Genomic DNA, 25,087 nt, shown 5'->3' with positions numbered 1-25,087 from the left:
GAGTAAGGCTTAAATGATCAGGACCATGGAAATTATTAATAACCCAGGCCCAGCCATAGTAGTGTGGGTCATATTAAATTGTGCTGAGATGGATAACGTTAGCAATAATAGTAACTGGGATCATAAATTAATAACAGGAATATTTAAATTAATGCCACACTGTCGATGCCCTTAGTCGTAAGCAGTTCGATGCTGCTGTTAGTACTAATGTTGCCCCCTCTTCCTGCCTTTTATGAACTCAGCTGAGAGGAAGGCAGATCTAGGAAAGCAGCGGGAGGAAGACACATCTTAGAAGCCGTCCCTGTCTGGAAAGAATGACTCCTCGGTGATTTCTGAAGACGTGCTTGTTGTCTGGCCTCTTATGACCAGCCATGAAGGTGGTGGCTCACCAGCATTCATGCTGAAAGCCACAATGATGTCTACCTGTCCTTTCCAGGCCAAGGCTGTCCCCTGGACTTTGTGGGTTACACAGGAAGGAAATTCACAGGACAGGTATTTTTTCCCCCATGAATGAATGAATTAGCCTCAGCCAATCTTGGAAGTCAACTATGTGCCCTCTTCATGAGCACTGTTTTTTTATTTGTTTGTTTGTTTGTTTTTCGAGATGGAGTTTTTACTCTGTGGCCCAGGCTGCAGTGCAATGGCGCTATCTCCGCTCACTGCAACCTCCGCCTCCTGGGTTCAAGCAATTCTTCTGCCTCAGCCTCCTGAGTAGCTGGGACTACAGGCGTGAGCCACCACGCCAAGCTAATTTTAGTAGAGATGAGGTTTCACCATGTTGGCCAGGCTGGTCTCGAACTCTTGACCTCAGGTGATCCACCCGCGTCGGCCTCCCAAAGTTCTGGGATTACAGGCATGAGCCACTGTGCCTGGCCCACAAGCACTCTTGATCTCCCTTTTGTTTCCATAACTGGGGAGGGTAATGAGTTTTTTGGGGAGGGTAATGAGTTTTTTTTTTTTTTTTTTTTTTCTTCAAGGAGGAAACTGAAATCTGAACCTGGTTAAGATTTGGGTGCTGGGATGGGCTTTGCAGACACCCCCATCAACTCTGTGTTCCAGGGTCCTGACGATGTCTGGGAATGAAGAAATGGAGGGAACAGGAAAGGGGTAAGCATGGGGGTGGGTGGCATACTTTTTGGGTTGGGAGGCATATTATTTGGACTTGGCAAGGATTCTAGGGCAAGACGAGTTTGGTCCTAGTACATGGATGGGTACACAGATATGAGTCCATTTCACCACTTTTCTATTTATTCCCTTCTACAGAACTTTCTTGAACCCTACTGTATACCAGGAATTCAGAGAAGAAACCATAATCCCTGCCTGCAGAGCTCATAAGCCCATGGAGACACTCACAGTCTGGTGAAGTTTATATTGTTGAAGATGCATCTGTTTGTTTGTTTATGGGTGTCAGTGTGTGTGTGAGCTCATGAATGTGTGTGTGCTTGTGTGACTGTATACGTGTGAGGACTTATGCAGACGCGACAGTATACATGCATGTGTGAATGCGTAGGTGTGTGCATTTGAATGTCCGGATCACATATGTGCCCGTGTGCAGGCCTGGAGACGTGCATGTATATGACAGTCAGGTCGGCAGGAGTGCATGAGGACGGTGTGGGCACACGTAAGTGCACAATCACACATACAGGTGAGCTTGAGAGTGTGTATTCCTGTGCATTGTGTGCACACCTGTGACCCCTTCAAACCCCTCATTTGAGAATCAAATGATGTTGGAATGGACTCCACCTTGAATGTCGATGGCCGAGGTCAGGCCGCCTGCGCCCCTCCCCTCCCCCAGGCCTCTGCCCAGGGATCTCCTGCACTGGGAAGGGGAGGGGTGGGAATAGGGGAGGAGTTGGGGTGATGGGCGTAGATGAAGGGCAGGGAGGGCAAGCGGGCATTCTTACTGATAGGGGCCAGGTAGGGAGCAAGGCTCCAGGGAGAAGGTGAAGCCAGAGACGGAGGAAGATGGGTAAGAGAGTGAACCCTGTGGCGGGCCGCAGCCGGAGAGGAACAGAAACCGCAGTGGGGACGCCCTGGTCCCCGGGCCCACAGCATCCGGGACGGACGCGCAGTAGTGCGGGCCGGGAACTGGGTACCAGGGCGGGATGGGTGAGAGGCTCTAAGGGACAAGGCGGGGAGAAGCGGCAGCGGGGTGCGGGGAACCGCACGCCCTCCCTTTGCCTCCGCTCCCCACCCCGAGGCAGCAGGGCGGGCGGGCGCGGTTCCGGGGGTGGGCGGGCTGGGCGGGGCGGAGGCGGGGCCGCAGCACTGGCTTCACCCAGCCTCTCCCGCCCGCAGTCAGAGCGAGCTGAGCCGCGGCCAGCTCCGGCGGGCCAGGGGGGCGCTGGAGCGCAGCGCAGCGCAGCCCCATCAGTCCGCAGAGCGGACCGAGCTGGAAACCGAGCGCTGCCGCGGGAGGCGGACGATGAGGGCAGGTGCCACCGGCCGCGCCATGGACGGGCCGCGCCTGCTGCTGTTGCTGCTTCTGGGGGTGAGTGCTAGCCGGAGGGGGGCCTCTCCCTTTCCCGGGATCAGAACTCCGAGGAGAGCCGGGCGGCGCCACCAAGGAAACAGAACAGAGCGCTGGGGTCCCAGATGCTGAGGGTGGGTGGTGGGACAGGGTCTCTGATGCCGGGACCACGAAGGAGGGTCTAGGGTTCCCGGAACGCAGAGGCGACCCTCCAGGGTGGAGATGCGGGCAAGACCGGAGCGCGGTTTCGGGTCCTCAGGTACCGCAGGGGGCGGTGGAGGAGCTGGGAGGGGTCTTTCAGGAGGGGGCATGGGGCTCTCGGATGCCTGGGTTCTTCGGAAGAGGACACTCGAATGTCGGGATCCCGAAGGGACTTTCCCCTCAGCATCTCGGTCTCTGGAGAGTCGTGGGACGGTACCAAGGCGAGAGAAGGAGGGGGAACTGGACGGGGACTAGAGATGTGAGGGGTGAGCTGGGTTGGGGCGGGGAGCCCAGGACGAGGGGATGGAACAATGGAGGAGGTCGGAGGGACTGGAGACAGAGGGGACCTGACAAGGACAATGGGGACCGGCCAGACAATGGGGGGGAGGGGCGTCGGAGGGAGAGGTTGGGGAGCTGGAGAGCGGCTGAGAAGTGGGTTAGGGAGGGCAGAAGAGGAACGACAGCGAGGGCGGCAGAGAGATGGGAAGCAAAAGGAAAGCAGACGGAGCGGGCCGCGGACCCTAAAGCGGTCGGGGTCCCGCCTGCCAGCTGAGGGATAGTGAGAGAAGAAGAGCGCGGAGGCTTGGACATTTCCAGCGCCTGTCCCGGCGCTCCTGCCCGCGGCCTCGCCCAGTCCTGGAATTGCGGCTGGGGATCTAAGGCTGGGAGGGGAGTGCCCACTTCGCCGGGGCGAACCCGCTCTTGGGGTTGCCCCACGGCCGACGGGCTCCTCCGACGCTCGTGTTCTCACGGCTTGAAGCAGCGCGGCGGATCGCAAGGGACGGACCAGGTGTGCTCCTACCCGGGCTGGCGGTGGCTACATCTCGGGGTGCAGAGCGCCCGGGCGCGCTAGGCGGGGACCCGTCCTGAAAGCGCGCCGCTCTGGCTGCGCAGGCGGGAGGCGGCCGGCAGGAGGCGCTGCGGGGCGAGACAAGTGCAGTCCGCGGCTGCTGAGCGTCTGGGGCTGCGCGCCTCCCCCAACCCAGCTGCGCGACCCGAGCGCCGCGCCCACAGCGCTCCGTGGGCTCCAGCTCCTCGAAGGGTCAGGATCCGGTCTGCGCCTCGCCTGGCTCTCTGTGCAAGCCGCTGGGCACCTAACGAGACGGGAGCGCGCGGACGCCTCGGATTCTGCCGCGCGGTGTCCCGAGCCACTGATTCGGCAAAGGTCGGCGGGTCCTCCGGGCGGTCCGAGGAGATTGTCAGATGTGGCCTGCTGTATGGCCATGAACCGAATGCCCTGGAAGGTCTGGCAATGGAGGAGGCGTCTTCACTCTCCCTGCCAGCGTCTTTCATCTGAGCACTGCGCACCAAATCCCGGCTTTACAGATACGGAGACTGAGGCTTTGAGAGTTTTAACGACTTGGCCGAGATCTCACAGCAAGTTGGGCCAGAGTCGTGGCTAGACTCCCCCGACCTGAGTCCCAACTCGGTACTCCCCCATCTTTTCAGGGGGTAGCCGCTGTCCCGGATCGGGGTCACGGCTGCGTTTTCCAGAAGGGGCGGGGTTGACACTGTCCCCAGAGTCAGGCGGCGGTAAAGCCTGCGGCTGAGGTGGACAGAGATCCTGTCCGGGTGCGGGCCCCAGTCCGAAAGCTCAGCCCGGGTTCCCTGGAACTGTCAGGACTTGTGGCTGAGTCCGGGGATTTGGGAGCGACCGCGGGCACATCTGCTGACTAACCCCGCTGGTTAGAGACGCTGCTTGGACGCGAGTGGGCGAGCGTGGACCAGAAGGGGGGGTAGGAGGGACCGGGGTGGTCTCTAGTCCCGATCCCAGAGGGGCGACTACGTGGGATCCGGGTCTGGGCAGGAGCGAGGGTCCAGGCGCGAAGACCCAGAAGGAGGGGAGCTGGGCATGGAGGGCCTGGGCGCTGGGGAAGGTGGACCTGCCGTCTGCAGCCCCTGCGGCTCCCGCCTCCGCCTCCGAGGACGGCTGCTCCGTCTGGGCTGGCTGTGCGCGGTACGAGTTTCTTCCTGGGACGCGGCGCGAGAGAGAGGGCTGAAACCAGAGCGCGTCCCGGCGGGTCTGCTGGCGGGCCGCGCCGGTAATGGAGGCACTTTGTCATTCAGACGTCTGTAACCAGAGCCGCTGGGCTGGCTAATGCGCCTAATAGGGATGGAGCGAGGGCAGCAAATGGGCGTGCGTGAGCGGCCGGGCTGGGCTGGGGTGGATGGTGGATGGGGAGGCAGCTCCGTGGGGGGACGGGCCCCCACCCCACTGTACCAGCCCAGTCGGGCTCAAGCGCCTCGCTTCTTCCCTGGAGGACCGCGTGGGGAGGCGGGAATAATCGAATGTGCTGAGTTCCTACTACGTGCCTTGCCCTGGTACTTTCTCTTGAGTTATTTAATCCTTATAAGGTTCTAGCAAGGTGAATTTCGCTATTCCCACTTCGCAGATGAGGAAACAGAGCCCTGCAGACTTTCAGGCCCGAGACCAGGCTCCCCCAGTGAGTGAGTGGTGGCGCCTTTGTTGGAACCCAGGATGTTCTCTTTCCTGCATATGCCAGGCTCCCTCCCGCCCCCTACCCCCCTTCCGGATCATGGAAGGAGTCCTGGCTCTGAGAGATTAAATCGTGCCCTATGCCTTTGGCCCCACACATTTAGATCTGAGCCCCTTCTCCACACGCAGTGCCCCTGCCCCCTCTCAAGTCTCTATGCTACATTATCTTGGGTAATTAGCTCCTTTCCTCCCAACTCCTCCCCTACCCAAGGGGAGTGAGGGGCATGTGCCAGTGCCTCCCGTGGGTTTGCATCGACCTCAAAAGGCCCTCCAGGTGTTTGAAAACCTCTCCCATCCCATGGCGGTGACCACGGCACCATTCACTTAAGAGCCCTTTGCTGAAGCTGTTGTGAATGGCCAGGGCTGATTATACTGAAACATTCGTATGGTTTCAAATAATTTCAACTATTTTGCTGTTTCTCTCTTTTCTCTAATTAAAAAAAAAAAAAATGAAAATTCTTAAAAAGTAAATTCATCTAAGGATCCTTCCACCTTAGTTCCTTGTAAGCCTTGAAATGGCCAAAACAAAAAGATTACAAACGTTCTTAAAAATGGGCTGAAATCATTCTGTCAAATGTGAAATGACTAAGTGTAACACATACAAATTTCAGGGAAATGTATCTGTCATTCCTATAAATTAATCCTTTTGGATCTGATTTTGGAGCAATTAGCCTGAATGTTAGTCACCCCTCCCTACTTGGCTGAACTCTCCCCTCCTGCCTGGGGTCTCCCTAAGACGAGATGCTTCTTTGATAACTAACATTTATTCAATTCCTACTAAATTCCTACTATAGACCAGACATATTTGCATAAATTATTTCACTTAATTCTCCCAGCAATCCTCGGCAGTAGACATTATCAACCCAATGTTTTAGGTGAGAAAAACTGAGGTTTAGGGAGATTAAGTAACTTACCCAAAGCAACATACTTTTTTTTTTTTTTTTTTTTTTTTTTAGCAACATACTATTAAGAAGCAGATCTAGGATTTTACAACATAGGGAACATAAAACAAGCACAGGAAACACATGGTTACTAATTATCTGGCCCCTACTCCAAATGCAAGTTTTAAGAGAAGAGAGAGGACCTCAGGCTGCAGCAGGGAGAACAGGCGTCTTGGCAGGGGCATTTGCACAAAGCCCTCACACCACCCAAGACCACTGTAGACAGACTTCCTCAGCCATCCAGAGCCCAGCTAACTGGAACACAGCCAATGGCCACAAAGTAGACCCTGGAGGACAGAAAAGAGGGGTCCCAAAGTACATAAACACCTTACTCACTTGTGTAATACTTACAGCAATCCTATGATGCAGGTACCGTCATCATTACCTAATTATGAGGAAACTGAGGCACAGAGATTCAAAACTTGACCCAGGTCAAGTGAGGAGCCAGGATTCAGAGTGGCGCAAGAGCTCACACATTGTACTCAGAGGCTTGCCTCCTCCTGGTTCAGATCCTATTTATATACCTTTCTTTTTTTTTTTTTTTTTTTTTGAGACGGAGTGTCACTCTGTTGCCCAGGCTGGAGTGCAGTGGCACGATCTCAACTCACTGCAACCTCTGCCTCCTGGGTTCAAGCAATTCTCCTGCCTCAGCCTCCCAAGTACCTGGGACTACAGGCACCTGCCACCACTCCTGGCTAATTTTTTGTATTTTTAATAGAGACGGGGTTTCACCATGTTAGCCAGGATGGTCTCGATCTCCTGACATCGTGATCTGCCCGCCTCGGCCTCCCAAAGTGCTGGGATTACAGGCATGAGCCACCACGCCCGGGCAGCACATACCTTTCTACCAAGGCGAGTTCCACAGTTTCCGAATATTCAATTAGACCTTAAATAGATTAGCGTGGTGGGGGAAGGGCTGCTTCAGGTCACACTGGTAGCAGCAAGAAGTGACAACTGATACCTTGACAGGAAGGGAGGAAATAGAAAAACTATATTTAAAAAAAAAAAAAAAAAGGGCTGACAGGAGAACTCAAAAAGACAAAAGTGTGGTAATTTGTGCAAAGAACACAAGAGTTTCCCTGCATTGCAGCCCAGAATAATCGCTGGTGTAAATACAGAGTCCCTGAGTCATGGGAAGCCATGAAGATTTGCTCCAGAGACAGGGAAGGGTGCAGCCACCATGGTGAAAAGGAAAAATGATGAGAGCAGCAAAGCCTGGCAGTCGGGAATCTCAGCTAACCAACAATCGCTCTCCCAGAGTTCTGGGTAATTGAGGTCATATAGTATTTTCGTGTATTTCAACTCCACATGTGTATGCATTGTGTCCCTACTGCATGCCAGATACCGCATCAGGCCCTGGGGCAATCCAGCTCCCTCAGGGAACTGACAGTCCAGTGAGGGAGTCTATAAAGTTCAGGCCGGGCAAGAGCAGAGAGAACCGGAGAACAGGCTGGATGTGTAACATGGCAGCCCCACCTAATCCGCAAGGTGTGGGTGCCACAGGACCACTTCCTCGAGGAAGTGACATTTAAGCAGAGCCCTAAGGGATGAAAAGAAATCAGAACAGGCCCTTCTGGAATCTTGCCTCTTGAGGGAAAGCCTGCATCTGGGACCCTGAGCCTCCTGGTCTGCAGATGTTCCCAGCACTGAGTATGTTGCTGCCCGGGAAGAGGTGTGGCAACACCAAGGTTCCCCCTCCTCTGCTGCCTGTGCCTGTTCTGCTGGTCTCATGGAGACCACAGGCTCCCTCATGGGTTGATCTAACCTGTCTATCCCCCTGACTCCTCTGGTTCCTTCCCCACCAAACCCTGATGAGACTGCAGGATATTTTAAAAGGCTGGAGAGAAAGGAGTGTGTTGGCCATGATCTGGCCAATGTGGAAGAAGCAGAATGCCCAAAACAAGCTTGTAAAGCTTCCTTCTAGTCCCACGACCCCAGAGCCCATACTTCTCAGCATCAAATGAGGGCTGCATGGTCTGGAGCCAGCAAAACAGGCTTTGGAGTTTTATTAGACATTAAGGTTTTTTTAAGGAACAGAAATATAAAGCGAGCCTCCAGCAGCCCCTCCCCCTGGGGAATCTGGTGTTAAATTGTTCCATCCATGAGCAAAGATGCTTCAGTGGCAGGAACCTGACTCCCTTTCCCTTGGTTCCAGCGCTGTTCCCAGTGACCACATGGGGGAGGGGGGAGGACTGGTGGCTGAAAATCAAACCCTGGCAGGGCAGGGATGCTGGCTGGTGAGAGCAGCCACTGTCCCATCATTGATAACAGTCTCCCTTCCCTCCATCTCGGTGCCAGGCTTTTGCCAAACAGTTGGTCTTTTGCCCTGGCACCAGGCTGTTGCCATCTCTGTAAAGAGATGAAGACTCAGAGGGAAGCTGGGCAGGCAAGACCCCCAGCGCAGACTCAGGATTCAAACCCAAGACCCTAACCCTCTGCTTTCTGCTCTTGGGCATGGATATCTCCCATTTATTATTTAATATGTGGAATTAAGAACCTGGAGTAGGGCCCTGCTGGCGTTTGTTAGAAAAAGGCCCTCCTCTGGGTAGATGCAGCCCTGCAGGCCAAAGCTTAGCGAATGGAGTTTGGGCTAGGTTTCAGCTCTACTTGCCCTGTTGGCTGGGAGCCCTGTGCAAGCTACAACCTGTCCAACCACTGATGACATCCCTGTTGGTAGGCCCTCCGCTGGGCCTCAGGCCACCTTCCCCATGTGGTGTATCCTTGGGATTCCAGGAGTTGCTGTAACCCCAAGATGAACTTTGCAGAAGGTCAGCAGCTGAAGCTCTGACCTCACACCCCCAGCAGCCTGCACAGGCATACTGTCCCTCACTTGCCTTTCCCCTGTCAGCTTTGATGTGCCTAATGCCTCCTTGGTGAGCTCATCCCAGCCCAGGTGGTTCTAATAGAAGGCAGTGGGAGGGGGTGTTTGATTCCCCGGAAGAGACCCCCGCCTTTCTCTTGCCAGTCTGACCCTCTGATCTGCCTCCATCCAGGTGTCCCTTGGAGGTGCCAAGGAGGCATGCCCCACAGGCCTGTACACACACGGCGGCGAGTGCTGCAAAGCCTGCAACCTGGGCGAAGGTGTGGCCCAGCCTTGTGGAGCCAACCAGACCGTGTGTGAGCCCTGCCTGGACAGTGAGTAGAGGGTGGTGGGTAGCAGGAGGGGAGAAGAATGGGGGTGAGGAGGAGAGGGGTGAAAGGGAGGGGCGCTGGGAGGAGCATGCCCAGTAGAGCCTTATAAGTGGGAAGGGTCCCCTGCCCACCACTGTAAGGTCACCAGAAGTGGGTCTGACCCAGTGTAGGAGGTGTTTCTCCCAGATGGGAGAAGCTGAGAATGGAGAAGGGAAGTGTGCAGAGGGAGGAGGGGAACCCCACAGGGGATCTCCAAGGGGTGCCCATTCCCAGCTCCTGAGAAGGCAGAGGCCTGGTAGAAGAGTGTGGCCGGGCAGGGAGGAATAGCTGATGCTAAGACCAGCTAAAAATATCATCTGCACTGCAAAATCAATGGCTGCCACTTATCCCTGATGTGTTTGGGGGAAGGGAGAGGAGGATCAAATCCTGGCTGCCCTGGAGGCTGACCTTGGGGGATCCTGGGGGTGTGGCTGCTCTCCCCCACAGACCAACTCTTCTCCAGCTTTGACCAGGAAGCAGAGTTTTCCCGAGGCAGCAGGGATAGGGGTCCTGAAGACGTACTTATTGTTGGGTGACAGAGGGGAGGGGAGATGGGGAGCTGTGCCCATTCCTGCCTGGGATCCTTCCTTCCTTCCTTCCTTCCTTCCTTCCTTCCTTCCTTCCTTCCTTCCTTCCTTCCTTCCTTCCTTCCTTCCTCCCTCCCTCCCTCCCTCCCTTCCTTCCTTCCCTTTCTTTTTCTTTCTTTCTCTCTCTTTCCTTCCTTCCTCCCTCCCTCCCTCCTTTCTTTCTTTCTCTCTTTCTTTCTCTTCCTTCCTTCCTTCTTTCCTTTCTTCCTTCCTTCCCTCCCTCCCTCTCTCTTTCTCTCTTTCTCTCTTTCTCTCTCTCTCTCTCTTTCTCTCTCTCTCTCTCTCTCTCTTTCTCTCTTTCTCTCTTTCTCTCTTTCTTTCTTTCTTTCTGGCAGAGTCTTGCTCTGTTGCCCAGGTTGGGAGTGCAATGGCATGATCTCGACTCACTGCAACCTCCACCTTCTGGTTTCAAGTGATTCTCATGCCTCAGCCTCCTGAGTAGGTGGGACTACAGGTGCATGCCACCATGCCTGGTTAATTCTTGTATTTTTAGTAGAGATGGGGTTTTACCATGTGGACCAGGCTGGTCTCAAACTTCTGGCCTCAAGTGATCCACCTGCCTCAGTCTCCCAAAGTGTTGGGATTAGAGGCGTGAGCCACCGAGCTCAACCCTGCCTGGGATTTCTTTCAGGAGGGGAGAGAATCTCATCTTCCAGGGCTGGTGGGTCTGGGCCTCTTAGCCCCAGTCTTGTCCAGGGTCTGAATCCCCTCGTGTTTTGAGTCAGGGGTCTTGGTCCCTGATGGGTGCCCCCAGTCCGCAGTTGCTGCCTTTGGACCATGGGCTCCCTGCCCTTTTCCTGATGACTGCCACTCAGAACCTGCCTTCTACCTGGCACTTGATGCCCACCTGGAGGGCTCAAGGGAACCATACTCAGATTGTTCTTTAATCTGGCTGGGAATAAGGGGATAGAGCTGGGGCCTCTGAATCCACCTGTGGACATAGTATTACCTCTCTGGATGTCCCCCTGAGTCTATCTGTCCTTAAGGCAACCCCAACTCTTGGTGTTCCCCAGACATACTGTTCCCCTTCTCTGTGCTTGTGGATCCTGTAACTCCATTCCCCAGCCAAGAGATGCCTGGGCGTATGTGTGGAGGTGGGACATCCTCCAATGCCTTTGCCATCTTGCTGTCTGGCCTAACAGGGTTTCCATCCCAGGGCGGGGTGGCCAACCATCAGCTATCCCAGAACCTCCAAATCTGCCTCTCTCGCTTCCTGGACTCCAGCCCAGGGCTCTCCTCCCAGGACCTAAATGATGGGAACCCTTTCCCTTCAGTCAAAAGATCTTCAGCAGGAGGTGGGGTGGAGGACACCAGGAGAGGGAAGTTCCAGAATCTCTGGAAGGGAAGGGAGGCAGGCAGAGAGGTGGCTTTGAGAATCCTCCCTTCCACTTCCTCCCTCCCCTCCCTTTTCCCCTCCTTCCCTGTGTCCCCCTCCTCCACCTCCAGCTGCGTTAACAGGCTGCCTTTACAAGCCCACTTTATGGGATGGAGACCCCAGCGGACTTTCCCTCTATCCTTAAAACGTTTCCACAAGGAAACCTATTAAGCCCCTGCCTTCATTCTCTGCCAAAAAAGACCACATTTTTCACACCACCTAAAACCCTCTCCCAGGAGTTTTCTGCTAATTTTCTGTGTTTTGCCATGAGCAGGGTTCTCCTTTTCCCCTCCTGTGTGACTAGATTTACCCTCTGTCACATGCCAGCCAGCCAGGACCCTCTTGTTGGTACAGATCAGACATCCTGCCTTGGCTGTTTGTGTTTGGACGTTCTTTCTGCTGTCTGACCATATTCCTACCACCAAAGTTCACTGTTCTTATCGCTCCCAACCCCCATGGGGCCCAGTCTTTATAGGATCCCAACTACATGCCAAGACTTTATGGCTGAATTTCATTTATTCCTCACCACAACCCTGTGACTGCAGATATTGCTCCTTATTTTTACAGAGAAAGAAAAAGCTCAGAGACGTTAAGTAAAACACCCGAAGTCACACAGCTGATAAGCGATGGAAGTAGATTTTGAATCCAGATCTGCCTGCTCCTAGGAAAAGGGATACAGGGTTTCTCTGTCAGAACTGACTTGAAACTGAAGTCTCCCTCCAGGCCCTTCTTCCTGGGTCTTTCCTTCTCTCCTCTACCCTTTTCTATTTTCTTCTTCTTCTTTTTTCTTTCTTTTTTTAGACAGTGCCTCACTCTGTCACCCAGGCTAGAGTGCACTAGTGCAATCTTGGCTCACTGTAACCTCTGCCTCCCAAGCTCAAGCAATCCTCCCACCTCAGCTTCCCGAGTAGCTGGGATTACAGGTGTGCACCACCACACCCAGCTAATTTTTGTAGTTTTTGTAGAGATGGGGTTTTGCCATGTTGGCCAGGCTGGTCTTGAACTCCTGGCCTCAAGTGATCTGCCTGCCTTGGCCTCCCAAAGTACTGGGATTACAGGAGTGAGCCACCACGCCCAGGCTCTGTCCGCAATTCTGCCCCTTTCACTTCTCTCTGGCTTTTCCTTCTTTGCCTCCCTATCCCCCCACCACAGCCCCCAAGCCAGTGACCCCTTGCTCCATCTTGTCTCTGACACCTTTGAATAATGTTAAGACCCCACCCCCCAACAGGCCTCAGTTTCCCCCAATGGTGCTTTAGCCTTTCTGCTTCTGCTTCCACATTCTGAACAATCTGTCCTTCCCTAGTTCTCAGGTTCCTAAATCTATGTTCTTTCTGTCCTTGGAGCAAGGATAGGTTCTGCCAGATCCAGGTTGGCACAGAGTTCTCCACCCAAGGCTGGAAGGGGTGAAGAAGATCTGGCCCTGCTCCTTCCCCTCCCTGTACAAGGAGGCAAGGACCCTGGCATGTCTGGCCTCCTTCTTATTCTGGAGTGCACATCCACTAATTAAGAAAACATGAGTGAAGAATGAGCTTGGACATTTCCCTTGCATGCTGGCTGAAAGGGCAGAGGACGCATGTGCAGATCTCAAAGGGGTGATCATATACAGTTGTGCAGCTTGTGTACTGCTCAACAATATCCATCTGAGAGACTGAGTGTGGGCTAAGAGCCAGCTCTCTAGCTTCAGTGGCTCCTGCCTTACCTGAACCCTCTTGCCTGCTGGTCCGTCCCCACCCTCAGGAGCCAAGCCCTTCAGCAGCGTGGGGGTAGCGCCACGGGTGGGAAATTCTGCTGTCTAACCCCGGTCACTCTCATTCAGGGTGCATCTGAGCCCACACCTGTGTGAAGAGGAACTGAAGGCAGATGAGGCAGGAGGCTCCCTAGGGGAAGGCCTACCTTGCCTGGACTGGGTTAGCAGCCCAGTTTTGGCCCGCGGGGAGGGCTGGGTGGGAACCACGTTCAGATTATTCGTTAATCATGCTGGAACACCCTACAGGCCTGGGAAGTCTCAAAGAGAATTTGCCAAGAAACTTACTGGCACCAGCTGGGTTATCCGGGAAACCCTCCTGGCCGGCCAGTGCTTCTGGAGGCTGAAGGAAGCGGCTCCGGGCCTCCTTCCCCTTACCCAATTGGCTGCCACCAACTTTCACCAGGCTAGGGGTCAAAGTCCCTTGGAAGAGGGTGGGAGTCGATGAGAAGGCGAAGCTGAAGGAGGAAGTCAGCGTCCTGGCAGGCAGTGGGTGAGGGAGACACTCCAGGCTCCTGCGTCCCGGGTGCCCAAAGAGCAGACGACTAAATCTGGTGTCCGCTGCGCTCAGGTGTGACGTTCTCCGACGTGGTGAGCGCGACGGAGCCGTGCAAGCCGTGCACTGAGTGCGTGGGGCTTCAGAGCATGTCGGCGCCGTGCGTGGAGGCCGACGACGCCGTGTGCCGCTGTGCCTACGGCTACTACCAGGACGAGACGACCGGGCGCTGCGAGGCGTGCCGCGTGTGCGAGGCGGGCTCGGGCCTCGTATTCTCGTGCCAGGACAAGCAGAACACCGTGTGCGAGGAGTGCCCCGACGGCACGTATTCAGATGAGGCCAACCACGTGGACCCGTGCCTGCCCTGCACCGTGTGCGAGGACACCGAGCGCCAGCTGCGCGAGTGCACACGCTGGGCCGACGCCGAGTGCGAGGGTGAGCGCTGTTAGGGAGCCGGCAGTAGGGGATGCGGGGGTGGGCTGGGGGCATAAGGAAGGGCTCCCTCTGGAGGTCGACAAAGACCCCGCCTGGCCTGCTGGGGCAGCTTTGTGACTTTAAGGCAGCGTGCACCTTCCCTGAGCTTCAGTCCCTTCCTGGTAACCTGAGGGAGGACGTCGTTCCCGATCCTGTCCCACCAGAGAACCCCTCTCACTGTTTCCTTCTTTTGGCTAAGTGTTTGGAAAGTGGGGGGTTCTCATTGTCCCAGGCCGCGGGTACTACATGTAACTCATCCTCGGGGACTCATTTCTCTGTGTCTGCCCGCTAGTGATTAGATGAACAGCAAGCAGCTCGAAGGTGGCCACTACCCCCAGGGCACAGCACAGAACACGAGGGGTCTGATCCATGAGGCAGGCTTTCTGAACTGGAAGAACAGCTGGAGGACCCTCAGGAGCTGGGACCCTTTGACTCTGAGCCCTGGTGTAGGTCCATGGTGGGTTTTGGCTCTGGGACCTGAGATGGAACCCACCCTGTCCTTATCTGACATTAGGGAGTCCACTCCTGTCTCTGGGCCACAGTTTCCTCACTGGTCATATGGTTGCCAGGGTTGTTGCAGGTTAGGGAGCACAGTGGGGCTGGCCCACTTCAGCTTGCCCTGTCTAGGGGATGGGTCAACCGTGTTTTGCAGTTTAGTGAAGGATGAGGGGCGTGCAGGGAACACCAAGGAGGGGCTCTGTGGAAGAAGGGGGGGCAGACCTGGGGCTCAAAAGCCCGGGGACAAGGGAGTGCATGCTCGTGGCTGTCAGTTCCAGGGGTGAATGGGAGCTGAGTGTGCCCTTAGCTAGGCACAGGCCCAAAGGAGATGGGGTGATTCCAGGGATGGGAGGAGGAAGCCCCATGGGAGCCAGGGCAGAGCTGTTTTGGTCTCTGGTTGGTGACGTCCGTCTCAGGAGACGGGTGGGCTTTTCCACTTCGGGGAGAGGCTGGCAGCGCCTTTACATCCTGCTTATCCTCCTGTGGCCATGCACACATTGAGCTATTTCCCTTTAAGACCTAACCTTCATCCTCAGGTTGCTTTTACCCTGAGCAGGCAATACAGCACCTCCTTCAGTGATCCCCCAGTTTGATGGGAGAGATAGCCTTCGCCCAGTCTAATGAGAGAGACGTGGTCCCAGCACTTAGTCCCCAGCTGAAGGAGAGACAGCCCTCACTTTAGAAATCCCCCATTCTGATGGAGGCAGCAGAGCTTCTGCCTCAGTCAGCACCCGATCTCCTGCCCCTGGGGACCCTCCAGTCTGATAGGGGCTCCAACATCCCACACCTGCCTTCCAAGTCCTGTGATCTTTGGCTTTAGGAGCTCAGGATGGGGAGGGCTGTTGGGCTAAGGCCAGGTTGAACTCAAAGCTGCCTGCCTTGGAGAAGGAACGAGGAGTAGGAGTAGGATGTGGTAGTTCTGGTGGCAATTGCCCTGGGCCAGGAGACAGGCAAGTGGCATCAGGCACCAGGCAGAGCGCAGGGAGGGTTTCAGCAGCCAGGCGTCAGGGAAGCGGGCAGCACATTTCTGTGGACAAGTCCAGACCAGCCAGCTGCGGGCGGGGTTGGGGGGACTTAGGGGCGCTGCAGAGCAAAGAAAGGTGGTGGCTGTGGGAGGAGCAGGCTTTGTGGTTTGGGGCATTCACAGATTCCTCTCAGATCCCAGCCCACTTTCCCAGCCACCCCGAAGGAGGAGGGTGCTCCTGAGGGAATGTGTTCATCCTGGACCTTGTTCCCCTTTCAGCTTCAGGCTCTGAAGGGTTAAATGTCAGCTCTGGAACGAGGGACCATTTCAGGAAATGGAATTTGATTCTTGGTTTGGGTGCCCCCTCCCCTCCAGCTTACCATACTTTCCCCCCTGCATATAAGTTTCAGGTGTCAACATGGTGACTCACCCACCCTTAGGGCAGAAGGGCTCCCCACTGCCCCAGTGAAATTCGTTTTGCTTAGGGGTAATCTTGTCCCTCCATCCAGCCCGGAAATGGCTGTCAGGACCTGCCAAGGGCTTAGTACGGGGGAATGCTAGTGGACATGGCCACATCTGGATCTCATCCTCCTGCCCTCATCAGAGGGGTTTGGAGAGATGAGGGAAGCTCCCCGAGAGTCAGCGCCGCCTCTGGTCTGGCCATGCCTTGCTACCCTCCCAGCCCTCCACTACCGTGCTCTGATCTCGGTGATGGTCTCATTCACGGGCACACAGACATGCACACTCTTTCAGCCTCTGGCTTGGGGTCAGTCTGAGCTGAGCTGTGTCTCCAGCCTCTGGACTTAGGCTGCCCCCCAGCCTGCCCAGTCCCCTGGTAGAGCAAGAGAAGACACTCCCCAGTCCAACACTCCACCTGGGGCTGCCAGAAGACAGGGCTCCATCTCCTTCACTCCCTCTGGCCCCTCCCAGGACTGAGACGGGGAAGGGTGGGATGGGTGACAGATCGCAGCCCCTCACCGCTGGCAGCCAGATGGATTCTAGATTCACATCTGGGGGCTTTGCCCCTCAGAAGGTGCTGAAAATGGGCCTTTGAAGCATTTTCATCTTGAGTGTAAGAGGCCAGAAGATGGGTGGCAGCTTCCACTCGTGCTTGGGAGTACAGACCCCAAAACCACAGTCCTGTCGGTGCAACCTGTGTGGCCCCTTCACTTCTGACCACACTCCCTGTCCAGAGAGAAGTGCCCCTGCTGCCTCCCCGACCCTGCCCCTGCCCCGTCACCATCTCAGGCCGCCTGACCCCTTCTCCCACACTGCTAGGTGGGCCAGCCCCTCCCACCACAGCGGATGTCATATCTGGGGGGCTGACACCAGGGATGGTACTAGGGGGAAGTGACAAGGCCCCAGAGACTCAGAAGGAGGAATCGAGGAACCAGAGTGGGCAGAGCTGGGGGCAAGGTACCCTCCCCTTCACCCCATTGGCATGTCCTGTTCTGCTTTCGCTCCCTGCCCCAGGTGTGGGAAGCGAGGAGGGATGGGGTAGGCAACTTTGCCCAGACAAGTATCCCCAGGCCGTCCAGAGCCCACAACCGCTAGCACTGCCCCTAGCTATGTGGCAGAATGGAAAATCCCACCCACTGGTGCCAGGAAGGGCTGGGTCCCCTGCCAGGGAGGCTGGCAATGCCCAGCTAGCATGAGAGGGTCTCGGTGGGTGGCAAGTCACAGTCTCCCCTGGGGCTGAGGCATTGGGCTGGACCTGCCTCATGGGCCCCCTCTCCACTGGCTCTCTGCTTCCTGACCAAGGAGGGCTGGGGCTACCTGATGCTGTCGTCTCTGGGTGGCAGGATCAGGCTAGGTGGGAGCCAGACAAGGCAGGAAACAGAGGCTGGCCACTGTCCCAGGGCTGGCTGGAGGGAGGCAATCCAGCTGCCCCCGCACCACTCCTCTCCACCCAAGCCTAGAGCCCAGGACATGAGGTCAAGAAGTTAGGGAATGCTCTCAAGGAGGTGGTGTGGGGAAAGCACCTCTCTGACCAGACCTGTGTACACTCTTCTTTCCTTAGGACGGGGGTGACTGGGGTCATCTAGGACAAGCTGGGGCCAGAGAGACATTTCCTGGAGTGATTCCAGCTCGAGGCCTCCCTGTGGTCAGGCTTTGTGTGTTTGCTCCCAGACAGGCCTCTCTAGGTACCCTGGGAGGTGGAATAGAATTCCAGGACCATAGCCCCAGATGGAAGGGAGCTTAGAGACCGTCTCTCTTAATAGCCCCATTAGATAGATAAGAAAATCGAGGTTCTGAGAGAAAAAGCGGCTGGGCCAGAGTCACCCAGCAAGTCAGTGGCAAAGCTGAAGGAGATGCAGCTCTGTGGGCCCACAGGCCTTGCTCTTTAGCGTCATGACATCATGCACACAATCCCAGCCCCCACACTGTGCATAACAGCTGGGCACAAGAGCACCCGGAACCAGGGCGGGGACACAGGAAGAACACTGCAGTGGGTTACAGCTAAAAGGGAGGGGCGGGGGAAGTGGGTCCTCACTCCTGTGGCCTTTTCTCCCAGAGATCCCTGGCCGTTGGATTACAAGGTCCACACCCCCCGAAGGCTCTGACAGCACAGCCCCCAGCACCCAGGAGCCTGAGGCACCTCCAGAACAAGACCTCATAGCCAGCACGGTGGCAGATGTGGTGACCACAGTGATGGGCAGCTCCCAGCCCGTGGTAACCCGAGGCACCACCGACAACCTCATCCCCGTCTATTGCTCCATCCTGGCTGCTGTGGTGGTGGGCCTTGTGGCCTACATAGCCTTCAAGAGGTAAGAGAGGGCACAGTGGCAACAGAGAGGGGAGATGTTTGCCCTCAAGGAAGACTTTACTGTGACCTTGACCTGAAAACACACACACCCTTTTTTTTTTTTTTTTCAGTTGGAAAACTTTTTCTTGTACACATACCCTTTTAACTCAACCCCAAACCAAGCTCCTCCTCACTCATCATCCACTGCCCCACTCCAGGGTGCAGCAGGTCAGCAGGAGGTGAGGGGAGAGGATCCACCCTGTCCTGTCCCGTCCTCTCCTGCCCTGTTCTGGCTCCAGCCCCTCCCACTCCCATGCCGTACCACTCCCTGATTCCCTAGCCCCCAACTGCTTGTGTCTCCATCCCCCAACCTCCTTCACTCCACAGTCACCTGCGTGTGCATACATCTCTTCCCCTTCCCTTGTCACACTGGGAATGCTGTGGCACCCACATCCAGGAATTCAGGATGTGCACGAACTCCCAGAAGGCGTTTTAAAGCTTTAAATGCATTTTCCATTCTTTCTATAAAAAAAAAAAAAAATCATCAAAGTAACACATGCATGTTTAAGAAAATGCAAACAAGACCAATATCTTTCAAAGCAAAAGTAAAAGCCCCCTTTTATCTTCCCAAATCCTACTCCTCTCCTTATTGGAATCTGTTTGAAATGGATCCTTCCCAACTATTTTCTGTGTGTGTTTTTTATAAACATGTATATAAACCTTTTATAATTACATGTAAACATGGAGGGCTTTTTAGGCATCAGTGAGATCACATTGTACATATTCTGTAGCTTACTTTTTTCACTCAGTCTCCCTCAGGAGACCTTTCCTCAGGAATGTAGATTAGCTGATCATTTGTAACCACTCATTCAATAGTATGGATGGATGGTAATTTATGTAGCCAGTCCCCTATTGATGGACATTTGTTTTTTTTTTCCAGGTTTTTGTTATTGCTTATAATTGCAGAGGAAATCCTTGTATGTATCACTGCCCACATGTGGGAGTATTTTAGAAGGGTAGATTGGGAGAAGAGGAGTTCCTGAGCAGTCACTTATTGCTGCACTGCTCATTCCAGGAACATTTACTGAACACTTACAGAGGGCCCCTCATGGAGCTTTCAGGGTAGGTGGGGGGCAGATGTGCAAAGAGGAGCCTTAGAAGCTGGGGTGGCGGTTACAGTTGGGCACCCGCCATGCCCCTGGCCCTCGCACGGCAGAGCACAGATACCTCAGCTGCATCCGCCGCTACGGCCCCCGCCCCCTGAGACCTGGCCTGTCCTCTGGCTCCAGGTGGAACAGCTGCAAGCAGAACAAGCAAGGAGCCAACAGCCGGCCAGTGAACCAGACGCCCCCACCAGAGGGAGAAAAACTCCATAGTGACAGTGGCATCTCCGTGGACAGCCAGAGCCTGCATGACCAGCAGCCCCACACGCAGACGGCCTCGGGCCAGGGTGAGCAGGGGCCCCGCTGAGGAGCTGAGTCGGAGCTGAGGCTGAGGAAACAGAAGCGGTTAAGATTAGACTCCAGGAAGGACTGTGGGAGGAGGGGGAGGCAGGGCTGGCTCAGCAGTGCCCCTGTAGATGGATGGAGAGGCTGGCTGAGGGGAATGGGAAGGAGAGGTCCTCTCCAGGGAAAGGACTTGGGAAATGGAGGCTTTTACAAGTTGGAGCATCCAGACTCATCAAGCTAATTGTCCCCCCTGGGGGCTAATTACTGCCCAAAGTAGCTGCAATTAGCCTCCTGCCCTGGACTTCTGGGGAACAAGTAGTTAAGTGTGTACCCTAATTAGTGGCCCATAGCCCAGCTCCGGGACACTTGCTGTAGATGTCTGGAACTGAGAATCCCTGTCTCCTCCTTTGCCATGATTAATTGCTGGGGGGGAGGAGAGGAGGGATGGGGGTAGGGATTGGGCTGGAGTGACAGGAGGAAGGGACAACGAGTCCCCCCAGGTGCCTTTACTTCCTGGTGTCCCACCCAGGACCTTGGCTTGGCCCTAGGCCTCTCGATGGGGAGGAGCACTGCCACCGCCCACCTTGGGTCTTACCCCAGCACCCACTGTTGGGGAAAGGAGTGCAGGGGTAGGACCTGACTCTCCTCTGGGTTCTCTGCAGCCCTCAAGGGTGATGGAGGCCTCTACAGCAGCCTGCCCCCAGCCAAGCGGGAGGAGGTGGAGAAGCTTCTCAACGGGTCTGCGGGGGACACCTGGCGGCACCTGGCGGGCGAGCTGGGCTACCAGCCCGAGCACATAGACTCCTTTACCCACGAGGCCTGCCCCGTTCGCGCCCTGCTTGCAAGCTGGGCCACCCAGGACAGCGCCACACTGGACGCCCTCCTGGCCGCCCTGCGCCGCATCCAGCGAGCCGACCTCGTGGAGAGTCTGTGCAGTGAGTCCACTGCCACGTCCCCGGTGTGAGCCCAACCAGGGAGTCCCCGCCCCGCCCCACATTCCGACGACCGATGCTCCAGCCAACCCCTGTGGAGCCCGCACCCCCACCCTTTGTGGGGGGCCCACCTGGCAGAACTGAGCTCCTCTGGGCAGGACCTCAGAGTCCAGGCCCCAAAACCACAGCCCTGTCGGTGCAGCCCGTGTGGCCCCTTCACTTCTGACCACACTCCCTGTCCAGAGAGAGAAGTGCCCCTGCTGCCTCCCCCACCCTGCCCCTGCCCCGTCACCATCTCAGGCCACCTGCCCCCTCCTCCCACACTGCAAGGTGGGCCAGCCCCTCCCACCACAGCAGGTGTCATATCTGGGGGACCGACACCAGGGATGGTACTGGGGGAAGTGACAAGGCCCCAGAGACTCAGAGGGAAGAATCGAGGAACCAGAGCCATGGACTCTACACTGTGAACTTGGGGAGCAAGGGTAGCATCCCAGTGGCCTCAACCCTCCCTCAGCCCCTCTCGCCCCCCACCCCAGCCTAAGATGAAGAGGATCAGAGGCCTGTCAGAGCTGGGAGGGGGTTTTGAAGCTCAGCCCACTCCCCTCATTTTGCATATATGTCAATGAGGCCCAGAGAGAGGCCGTGACTCGCCCAAAGCCGCACAGCAATGGGGAGGCCAAGTGCAGGCCGGCACCGTCTTCTCTAAATGAGGGGCCTCAGGTTTGCCTGAGGGCGAGGGGAGGGTGGCAGGTGACTTTCTGAGAAATGGCTTGAAGCCAAGTCAGCTTTGCCTTCCACTGTCTCCAGACCCCCACCCCTTCCCCACTGCCCGCCCACCCGTGGAGATGGGATGCTTGCCCAGGGCCTGGTCCATGATGGAGTTAGGTTTGGGGTTTGTGGAAAGGGTGCTGCTTCCCTCTGCCTGTCCCTGTCAAGCATGCCCGTGTGACAACTGTGGCATGGCTCCAGTCTGCTGCCCTCCATCCGGCAGGCACAGACCCGGAGCTAACACTGGCCCCTAGAATCAGCCTAGGGGTCAGGGACCAAGAACCCCTCACCTTGCAACACACAGACTCATGCACACACGCACGCGTACACACATACACACAGGAGGAGAAATCTCACTTTTCTCCATGAGTTCTTTCTCCTGGGCTGAGACCGGATCCTGCCCGGGGCAGCTGCCAGAGAAGCATCGGAGGGAATTGAGGTCTGCTCGGCCGTCTTCACTCGCCCCCGGGTTTGGCGGGCCAAGGACTGCTGAGGCTGGAGCTGGCGTCTGTCTTCAAGGGCTTACACGTGGAGGAATGCTCCCCCATCCTCCCCTTCCTTGCAAGTATGGGGTTGGCTGGGCCCACAAGATTGTCATGAAGAAAAGCGGGCCAGTGTGGGAATGCGGCAAGAAGGAACGACTGTGACCCGTGGGGATTTCTCCCAGCTCTAGACAAGCCTGCAAAGGACTGTTTTTTCCTGAGCTTGGCCAGAAGGGGGCCATGAGGCCTCAGTGGACTTTCAACCCCCTCCCTGGCCTGTTCTGTTTTGCCTGATGTTGGAATGAGTGTGGCTCTCCTCTATTTAGCATGACAAGCCCCAGGCAGGCTGTGCGCTGACAGCCACCCCTCCCCAGCCCAGGGTTCCCCCAGCCCTGTGGAAGGGACTAGGAGCATTGTAGTAAATGGCAATTCTTTGACCTCAATCTGTGATGAGGGGAGGAAACTCACCTGCTGGCCCCTCACCTGGGCACCTGGGGAGTGGGACAGAGTCTGAGTGTATTTATTTTCCTCCCCAGCAGGTGGGGAGGGGCTTTGGGGGCTGGCAAGTATGTTTTAGCATGTGTTTGGTTCTGGGGCCCCTTTTTTCTCCCCTTGGGCTGAGATGGAACCCTTTTGGCCCCCCAACTGGGGGCCACGAGCTCCAGACCCCCAGCATCCCTCCTGTCACCTCCCCTCCTTGCCTCCTGTGTAATCATTTCTTGGGTCCTCCTGAAACTTACACATAAAACATAAGTGATGAACATTAAATAGCAAAGAAAGAAAAATAGTACAAAGAGATTTTCTGGAAATACACATGGTTTGAATTGTTTGGGATGGGGTGTGTGCCAGGGACCCAGGTATAATTTCCAATTCAGTCAATTCCTGCCCTCTTTTACCCCACACCAAAAGGGGAAGTTTTAACAGAAAGCCAGTAAGTTCCCATGTGTCACTATGGGGTGGGGTGGGTTGGGGAAGGAGAAGGGGCTCTTTGCTCCCAGATCTTGGAGAGGGAAAGTGAAAATGGCCATGCAGGAAGCTGGCCAGCTGTGAACTTGACCAGATGTCAGAAGTGAAACTGACCACGGGTGAGTCAGAGGCTTCCCAGGAGGGCCAGGTCACAACCCCACAGCTCCCAGCCACCCACATGGCTTGGGAGACACACACACACACACACACACCCCACAGAGAGAGAGAGAGAGATCTGGCTCCAGATGGCCTGGCAGGAGGCATTAGGCAGGCCTGGCCTGGAGTTAGGCAGGCAGGCCCCCTCCCTTGTAGCTCTCATGGGCAGGTCCTAACCCAGGCTCCTGACAGCCTGGCTTCGAGCCCCGCCTGGCCCAGGCCTGGGAGCTCCCACGGCTGCAGGGCTCCTGGCCCCAGGCCTGTGCCTGTCTCTGAGGCTCAGCCTCAGCCCCTGCTGGTGGTTTGGCCGAGTCCAAGACTGGCTTGTGGTCACTGAGGAAGACAAAGGGAGGCTTGCTCTTCAGTAAAAACAGCAAACAAGTCCGCCTGACCTCCAGATCCAGGGAGAAGGGCCAGCCAGGCCCAGTCAGAGTCAGACAAGGTTGGAGGGGAGGTCCCCTGTCTTCCATTCCCCTCCTGCGCCCCCAGACTGTGAGGGGCGAAAGGAAGATGGAAGGTGTTGCGGGAGGAATTCAGAGTAGGTAAGAGAAATAATCCTGGTACTTGGAAAATCAGTGTGATGGAAAAGACAATCTCTGTCTTGAGCGAGGCTCCCATCTGATGAAGGAGACAGTCCCAGAATTGAGGATATTCTAACCTGATGAAGGAGGCACACCTCCTGTCCTAAGGGTGCCCCCATGCTGATGGGGAAATATACTCTTTGACCTAAGAGTGGCTTTCCACTCTGCCCAGTCTCTTGTCTGGTGGGGGAAAACCAGATGTTGTCCTGTGAAATAAGGAGAACTCAAATCCCTGCCTTCACCAGCCTTACATTCTTGAGCGAGCTAGAGCAGACAGGCCCTATATGGTGTGTACTGCTATAACAGTGGGGGATCCTAAGCAAGACCCACCCATACCAGGGGTCAGGGAAGGTTTGCCAGATAAGGTATATGGAAGCTGAGTCTTTAAGGATGAGTGGAGTTGGCCAGGCGTGGTGGCTCATGCCTGTAATCCCAGCACTTTGGGAGGCCGAGACGGGCGGATCACGAGGTCAGGAGATCGAGACCATCCTGGCTAACATGGTGAAACCCTGTCTCTACCAAAAATACAAAAAATTAGCCAGGCGTGGTGGTGGGCACCTGTAGTCTCAGCTACTCGGGAGGCTGAGGCAGGAGAATGATGTGAACCTAGGAGGCAGAGCTTGCAGTAAGCCGAGATCGCGCCACTGCACTCTGGCCTGGGAGACAGAGCCAGTCTCTGTCTTTAAAAAAAAAAAAAAAAAAAAGGATGAGTGGAGTTAACATGAGGGGTCAGGGGGAGAGTGCTTCTGGCAGAAGAACCGGCTCAGCAAAGGCCCTGGCGGGCACCAGCACAAAACACACAGGGCCTGGAGAGGCTCTGGGGCCTGGAGCCCAGAGAGTGAGTAGGAAGGTGATCAGTGGGGCCCCATGGGGGAGAGCTTGTGAAGAGACACACTAGGCGGTCCAGACTATATTCTTGGAACACTGGGGAGCCACTGGGGGGTTTTAAGTATAGAAGTGCCATAGACAGACTTGTACTTTCTTATTGATTATTTTTTATTTTTTAAAATTTGAGACAGAGTCTTGCTCTGTCACCCAGGCTGGAGTGCAGCAGTGTAATCTCAGCTTACTGCAGCCTCAACTTCCCTGGCTCAAGTGATGCTCCCACCTCAGCTTCCAGAGTAGCTGGGACAACAGGCACACGCCACCACACCCGGCTAATTATTTTGTATGTTTCGTGCAGATGGGGTTTCGCCATGTTGCCTCGGCTGCTTTTGAACTCCTGAGCTCAAGCCATCCTCCTGCCTTGGCCTCCCAAAGTACTGGGATTACAGGTGTGAGCCACCACACCCAGCCCAGACTTGTACTCAGAAAGCACTAGCTCTAGCTGCAGAGCGGAGGGTGCTGGGTGGAGCAGGGTGGGCTGAGAGGTGGGAGTCAGTGGTGGCCTGAAGTCAAGGAGGAAGCATAGGGGTGGTGAGAAGAGGGGCTTTTAAAGAGCTCCTCAGAGCAAGGGGCATGCAGTGGTGGGCAGGGAAGTGACTGACACCGTCCAGGGGCTCGTAGGAACAGGAGGGCTAAAAACCATAAAGACGTTTGATGTGGTTTGGCTCTGTGTCCCCACCCAAATCTCATCTCGAATTGCAATCC

General features: G+C 55.8%; 3 protein-coding genes across 4 annotated transcripts in view; 1 reads left to right on the top strand and 2 right to left on the bottom strand.

Moving 5' to 3' along the window:
• The window catches only part of PHB1 (prohibitin 1), a 444,080-nt gene that overhangs the window by 85,439 nt on the left and 333,554 nt on the right, over positions 1–25,087 (bottom strand). The window lies entirely within an intron of this gene.
• The window catches only part of SNF8 (SNF8 subunit of ESCRT-II), a 576,904-nt gene that overhangs the window by 549,204 nt on the left and 2,613 nt on the right, over positions 1–25,087 (bottom strand). The gene's annotated exons all lie outside the window — the stretch shown is intronic.
• Positions 2,301–22,581, top strand: NGFR (nerve growth factor receptor). 2 transcript variants are annotated; one of them, XR_007720479.1, is made up of 7 exons: positions 2,330–2,491; positions 9,103–9,244; positions 13,558–13,917; positions 17,934–18,186; positions 19,454–19,614; positions 20,275–21,264; positions 21,295–22,581. XR_007720479.1 is itself a non-coding variant. In XM_050765672.1 (6 exons), exons 1-6 carry the CDS (start codon positions 2,426–2,428, stop codon positions 20,574–20,576), a joined length of 1,284 nt encoding a protein of 427 aa, XP_050621629.1. In that variant the 5' UTR covers positions 2,301–2,425; the 3' UTR covers positions 20,577–22,581. The 2 variants fall into 2 exon arrangements, 1 of the variants encoding a protein (XP_050621629.1); XM_050765672.1 differs by having other exon boundaries at positions 2,301–2,491; positions 20,275–22,581.

This window comes from Macaca thibetana, chromosome 16, assembly GCF_024542745.1.
Source record: "Macaca thibetana thibetana isolate TM-01 chromosome 16, ASM2454274v1, whole genome shotgun sequence".
NCBI lineage: Eukaryota > Metazoa > Chordata > Mammalia > Primates > Cercopithecidae > Macaca > Macaca thibetana.
Note: the sequence above shows the minus strand (reverse complement) of the source record. Positions and strands in the feature narration are given on the sequence as shown.

What these genes read in the sequence shown, in the direction of transcription:
- NGFR (XM_050765672.1), top strand. Translation starts at nt 2,426, where the DNA reads ATGAGGGCAGGTGCCACCGGCCGCGCCATGGACGGGCCGCGCCTGCTG. An exon ending in GTGTGAGCCCTGCCTGGACA is followed by an intron (nt 9,245 to 13,557) that starts GTGAGTAGAGGG and finishes CGCTGCGCTCAG; the next exon opens with GTGTGACGTTCTCCGACGTG. An exon ending in GCAGACGGCCTCGGGCCAGG is followed by an intron (nt 19,615 to 20,274) that starts GTGAGCAGGGGC and finishes GGTTCTCTGCAG; the next exon opens with CCCTCAAGGGTGATGGAGGC.